This window comes from Octopus bimaculoides, chromosome 19 (genome assembly GCF_001194135.2).
Source record: "Octopus bimaculoides isolate UCB-OBI-ISO-001 chromosome 19, ASM119413v2, whole genome shotgun sequence".
Lineage (NCBI taxonomy): Eukaryota > Metazoa > Mollusca > Cephalopoda > Octopoda > Octopodidae > Octopus > Octopus bimaculoides.
Genome location: NC_068999.1, coordinates 26177753 through 26184455, shown reverse-complemented (window position 1 = coordinate 26184455; position 6703 = coordinate 26177753). Strand labels below are relative to the sequence as shown.

The 6703-nt window shown below is 32.2% G+C and overlaps 1 protein-coding gene across 1 annotated transcript in view; it reads left to right on the top strand.

Annotated features, from left to right (window-relative positions):
• The window catches only part of LOC106883270 (trifunctional enzyme subunit alpha, mitochondrial), an 83861-nt gene that overhangs the window by 58101 nt on the left and 19057 nt on the right, over window positions 1-6703 (top strand). The window contains exons 10-12 of the mRNA XM_014934213.2: window positions 74-192; window positions 2842-2898; window positions 4078-4187. Of these exons, the coding sequence (XP_014789699.1) occupies window positions 74-192; window positions 2842-2898; window positions 4078-4187 (286 nt within the window). The remainder of the gene's footprint in view (window positions 1-73; window positions 193-2841; window positions 2899-4077; window positions 4188-6703) is intronic.

Here is a 6703-nt window from a genome sequence, read left to right as displayed (position 1 = left end):
GTATCTCTGAAAAATAAATGTTCACTGTTTTCTGCTCTCATTTTTCATATTCTGTTTCATGTTTCTGAATTAGAAATAACAGATCAAATATTGCAATATGAATTTGGAAGAAACTTTGTGTTTAAACAAGCAAGATCAAAGGTGATGAAACTCTCTGGGGGTCTCTATCCTGCTCCATTGAAAATCCTTGATGTAAGTTCTTAATAGCTTTTTAGTTTCTAAAAATGTTAATCAATGTTTATGCATAGGCACAGGAGTAGCTGTGTGGTAAGTAGCTTGCTTACCAACCACATGGTTCCGGGTTCAGTCACACTGTGTGGTACATTGGGCAAGTGTCTTCTACTATAGCCTTGGGCTAACCAAAGCCATGCGAGTGGATTTGGTAGATGGAAACTGAAAGAAACCCATCATATATGTGTGTATGTTTGTTTGTGTGCTTGTCCCCAACATCACTCGACAACCGATGCTGGGATGTTTATGTCCCCGTAACTTAGTGGTTTGGCAAAAGAGACCAATAGAATAAGTACTAGGCTTACAAAGAATAAGTCCTGGGATCAATTTGCTCCACTAAAGGCGGTGCTCCGGCATGGCCGCAGTCAAATGACTGAAACAAGTAAAAGAATTTTTTTTTAAATATTAAGAAAGTAGAGTGTCAACCTAGATGCACAGTAACTAATTTGGTGTTTTAAAATCCTGTTGTGTTTTTATTTCTTCTCTGGAGATGGTGAAATAAAGATCATTAAAGTATTTAGATTGATTCATTTGATTTTTATCCTCTCCTTTACAAAAACTTGCACACACTGAAAAGAAGTTGATGATAAAATTTAATTTATAAACCATCAATCTTAAGTAAAACGAAAATCAAATAGAAATGGTGAAAAACTAAATTAGAACATTTTCCACATTAGGTTTATTGTTACCCAATTTCATCTTCATATCATCACCTTTCACTTTCCTAGCTTTGGTAAAATAAGTATTAATGATATACAGGGATTCGTTAAACCACCTATATCTTTCCTCTTCTTATATTGGCTTTGATTGCCTAAATAAAACAGTATCTTAAAGAAGGATAATTTCTTTTGATGTTTCTGATTTTTTTGCTTTTTATTTCATTGACTGGAGCAATTTGTTTGACTATTTTCTCTGAATAAAATGTAACTCTATTGTCTTTATTGATCACTTTTGTAGGGGAAACTGAAAATGCAGATTCTTGTTGCATTTCATATTTTTTGATAGAATGCATAGTGTTTAGAGTGATTTTTCCATATATTTGAAGCATTTGTTTTTGCAGGTCAGATTGATCTATGTCATCATAATAACTTTTTAGCCTGCGTGATAAAACATTAAATTAACTCATAATAATTTTATGAAGAACTATCCAAAAATGAACAGGCCCTCTTTTAGTTAATATCATGGCTTTCACCTGATAGGCATGATTTATTTGATTTATGATGACACATGGATCCATTTTAATACATTCTTTAGTCAGTGCTTCTTTCAGTTCTATAATTAATGTAAGTTTTGACACTCTTCTTTGCAACCTTCTACTAAGATGGTCTCCATATATTTTCTGTTGGATTAAGATTGAAGCTTTAAGCAATCCACTTTAGTTGTATGCATGGCTATGAGGTTAAGAAGTTTACTTGTCAATAACTTGGTTTTGGATTCACTCCCGTAATTTAGCACCTTATGCAAATGTCTTCTACTATAGCCCTGGGCTGACCAAAGCCTTTTGAATGAATTTAGTAGATGGAAATTGAAAGAAATTGATAGAATTTACCTTCATCAGACAACTTTATTGATGACCAAAACATCCATGTTGCATCACACTTTAGTCCAGTTGACCTTTTTGGTCCTATTAGATTATGAAATCATTGGCTTCTTTCTTGCAACTCTTCATTCATATCAAAGGTGTTCTTACACAATACGGTAAACATATCCTTAGGATTCATAACCTCTCTGACATTTGCAACTTGCTGTTTAATTAAGCTACTCTCTTTGCTCCCTCACAAAATTTCTGCAACCTCTGAGGTTTCTTCTTTATTCAGCAAATCCCTTCTTCTGTCCACCTCTTGACTATGTTATTCACTGTTTGATGATTAATAGAGAAAAATTGACCTACTTTTTCTATTGGCTTTTCCATATTGATACCTGCTGTATAAATACCTCAATATTGCTTTTCTCAATAGTTTTCATTATTGTGTCTTATTAAATTAATGTTCCAAATAATACAACTTTATATATATATATATATACATTGAAAAAACATTGAAAATGTATCTAATTTGAAGAATTTTTAAACAAACAAGTTGTAAAATAGGCTCCTACCACAACAGTTAGATTTTACTATTGCAGTGCTAAATTGATGAAATGTGACTCAGATTTTGGAAGAAACTAAACAAAGAAATGGCTTCTTGTGTTACATTTGAAGGCAGAGGGCCGATACCACATTACTATATTAATAAAAATAGAAAATTGGGAACCAGAAAGCAAACAACTGATTTAATATCCACTGCTTTCTTAACTCAGATGGGATCAGCATGCATGATCTACATTCATTTCTATATTATTTCTCTGATTTTTCTACATTTACTTTTTTCACTCTCAAACAATATGCATTGTCTTTGTTTTCAAATTATCATCTCTTAGGCATTTTGCTCTTAAAAACTCTTTGAATCATTACTTTTCAACAAATATATTGATAAAGTTTAGTAAATGGTTTAGTTTGAATTGACTGGGTGATCTGATCAATCTTGATTGGGTAAAACTTGATAACTCATTTGATTTATAAAATTATTTGTTTTTAAATTTTATGTTAAATATTTATTTTCTGTCATTAAGGTAACAAAAAAAGGTTTAGAACAAGGTCTCAAAGTTGGCTATAATGTTGAAGCTAAGGTAAGTTATTGATTTATTAAACCATTATTTACTGTCTTTTTATATATATATATACTACCATTTATTGACTCTTTTAATATTGCATTATAAAAATCATAAAGTTTTAAGATTTGGGCCACTTTAAAGCTTCAGAAATTCAAACTTTACTTCATCTTATAGGACTGGCTTTATTTTTTAACTGGTTATATGACTGTTGTTGTCTAAATGAATGATTGCACAATCAAAAAACAATCAAAAGCAAACAAAACTACATTAAGACTAACTACTGTTTATGTGTTATAATAATGACCTTGTTTATATGGTATCAATAAAAGAGAAAGAGACAAAACCCACTATCACGATTTGGTTGGATTCTTGAACTTTTCCTGAAAGAGTTTATTGAAGGAAATAAAACCATCTTAGATATATGAAAAATGAAAAAAAATAATCCATAGAGCTGCATATTAAGAAAATTTTGTGTCAGCAATAGTTTAAAACAAATATTTCTTAATTCTGAAGAAAAATAAATTTGCTTCCATATAGTTTTATCAGGTTTGTAGTTCAATAGAAGTGGTGCATCTTTTATTTTAACCCTTTGGCAAAATACCTAGCAACATTTTGTCTGTCTTTACTTTCTGAGTTCAACTTCGACCAAGGTTAACTTTACCTTTCAACTTTTCAGGGTTGATAAAATAAGTATCAGTTGAATTCTGGGTGGGTCAATGTAATCAACTTACCCCCTCTCCTAAATTTGCTGGCCTTCTGCCAAAATTTGAAACCAATATTAGCAGTGGATAGGAACAATATGATTTTAGAGAAGAAAGCAATATTTTATCACCTGCATGAGAGCTTGTAGTTAATATTGATTATTAGGTGATAAGACGGGGGGTGAGTCAACACTATTTGGATATCATGTATACCAAAGTCAAAGAAAACTTAATAATTATTTAAAGATAGTTGTTAATTAGGATGATAAAAGTCAGTGATTGTTGTTAACAGCCAAAATATGGTTTGAGGAAACTTGTCTTGAGTCAGAGTCTGCTTTAAGGCAGTTGTAGTTGACAGTAAAAATAGTTTAGTGTCAGATAAGAGAGGAAGAAACTACTCTCAATGGGAAAAACTTGGAAATAAATCTATATTTCTTTTCTTTATATTTTTTCTTGTTGGTGACAATAATAATGAGAGATTAATATTTTACAGGAATTTGGTTTTCTTTCCATGACAAAAGAAAGCCAGGCTCTTATTGGCTTATATGACGGGCAGACTGCAACAAAGAAAAACAGATTTGGAGAACCAAAACGAGAAGCCAAGTATGTTTTTTTTAATAATAGCTTTATATCTGTGGTAATTCTTTCTCTTTGTTAACTTTGCCATTCTTAATAGAGGACCATGTATGATATTAGTTACATTGGGAGATAGATCACCAACTATTATGTGAGCTTCAAGTCACTAGAATTTCATTTTTTAATGAGTTAATGTAAAAATATATTTTCCAAACTTTTGTTTGGTTCTGGAGTTCTCTATCTTCATTAAATAGGTCTTTCCTTGTACTTACAGTAATCCTTTGCCATATCACGGTTCACCTATTGCCGCAGGGTTTCGGAACATAACACCTGTGATAATTGAGGGATTACTGTATTTCAAAGTGAGTCTCCAGTGATAGGTTTTTCTTTTGGTCTCCACTTCCAAATCAAAGCATATGATTTTTTTTTTTTTTTGGTTAGAATTAGTTTAGCCTCAACAGAAAGTGAAACCAAATTAGTTGTTAGTATGGCTGGGCCTCATTGAGTGGAATTCAAAATTATCATTTTGATTGAACAGTTTTGTATTCTGTTAGTTTTGGTTAAGAAGTCAATTAAATGTGGCTGCAGAGCTGGCTTGCAAGGTTGCAAGATCAAATCTAGCATACATTCATTATAATTATTGTCCGACTATTCTTCCATTTCACAGCTATGCAGATAATAGCAGAAAGATTAGCCTGTTGTAAAAATACTTATTCCTGAGATTTGTATACCAATATCCAAATATGCAAATGCTGCTTTTACAAGTGTGAAAGATTTATGTAAAACAGGTTAAAAAAAAATAGGAAACAAAAGAAAGGAATATTAATATTAGAAAGATAAAAAATTTTCCGCAATCTGCTGAATTCAGTGATCAACATGAAGTTGGTTGCCACTGGACATATAAGATTAACTGGAGAAATTGCAATAAGTTGTGAGGATGTCTTCTAGCTATGTGATATCAATATTCTTCTTTACTTAAACTAGTAAGTAGGACCTTTAAGGTATTAAAAAACATCTAATTTGTTAAACATACTATAAAGTGTTCGTTTTGTGGACACTTAGAATGTGTAGATAAGGCATCAGGTAACTAGCTCATAAATCACAGGTTGATATTATTTTTGAGCATTTAACAGTTGATGTTGCATTGAGGGATACAGCTGGTTTGAGTTCCAATATACATGTGCATGTAGATAAAGGAATAACAGAAAACCAGGAGGATAAAATGTGACGATTTATTCAGCCTGTTAAAGTGTTAACACGGTAAAGCTGATGGAATACATCTTGAAGAAACAGTCAGAATATATACACAATGGTTTAACATGCAGATGGTACATAATGATAATGTATGCGATGTAGAATAGGAAAACAAATATGACTTATAACTTCTGCTGGAATGCAGGAACAATTGTACTTGTTGAAGGATACCTGTGAAAATAAAATTGTTCTCTGCTGAAGATCCAAACTTGACCGTGCAAACCCTCCTGCTGAAGATCCAAACTTGACCGTGCAAAGAAATAGTGGAAAAGGTTTCTTTATAGAACTGATGATAGGCTCCCAGGAAAAAGTATATATTTCCCACACTCAGCTGGTCTTTCACATGATGGGATGAGAACCAGAGAGTCTAGATCAATGTATAACCCATCACATGGTTGGGTCATCTGACCACTTGCAGAAAAACAAGTGTACAAGCCTATTTAAGCTTAGACAAGCAAGCTATAAACATATACTTGCTACAAGCAGAACAATTTAGTCTTCACTTATCTACAATAAACACTAAATCCTCTGGAATTATGTGTAAGGCCTGATATTCTATTCGGGAGTAGTTTTATTTAGTATTTGCTTCATGCTATAAAAGCGAAATGAAGCACCAGCTTGAGATATAAGACATCATATTTTTTACAGGAGTTGAATAAGAGCCTATGATTTACAAAAGAAATTTAAAACAAAGAACCTAGTGTATTGCTGAAATTGTTAAATAGTTTCTAGAATAAAAAAAGAGCACCTTCACAGATCAACTAGAGGTGTGCGATAAAGAATTTTGCTGTTAGAATTGTTTCGTAGTTACAGAAATATGAGAGAATACATTGCAGGATATTAAGTAAAAATGTTGATTTCTTATTTCATATATTTTTACTTTTTGGTGTATCTGATGTATATTTCTCTTTACTGGTTGGTTAATTCTGAAAATTTAGTCAGTTGTATTATTTTCATATCTGTTACCTGGAGCATAAATGGCCAAGTCAATACAGAACAAAGCAATCAACTGACAGTTCATGGTCTCCAGTGGTGTAGACATTTAGCTTTTCGTGGTTCAATTCATCTGGTTGTCAGTAGATACGACTGCAGTAGCCATTAAAATAGAAAAGTGAAAGCTTACTTTACAACCATGTGGTTTCAGGTTCAGTCCCACTGCATGGCATCTTGAGCAAGTGTCTTCTACTATAATTCTGGGCCAACCAATGCCTTGTGAGTAAATTTTGTAGAAGAAAACGGTGTGGAAACCTGCTTTGTGTGTGTGTGTATATATATATATATATATATAT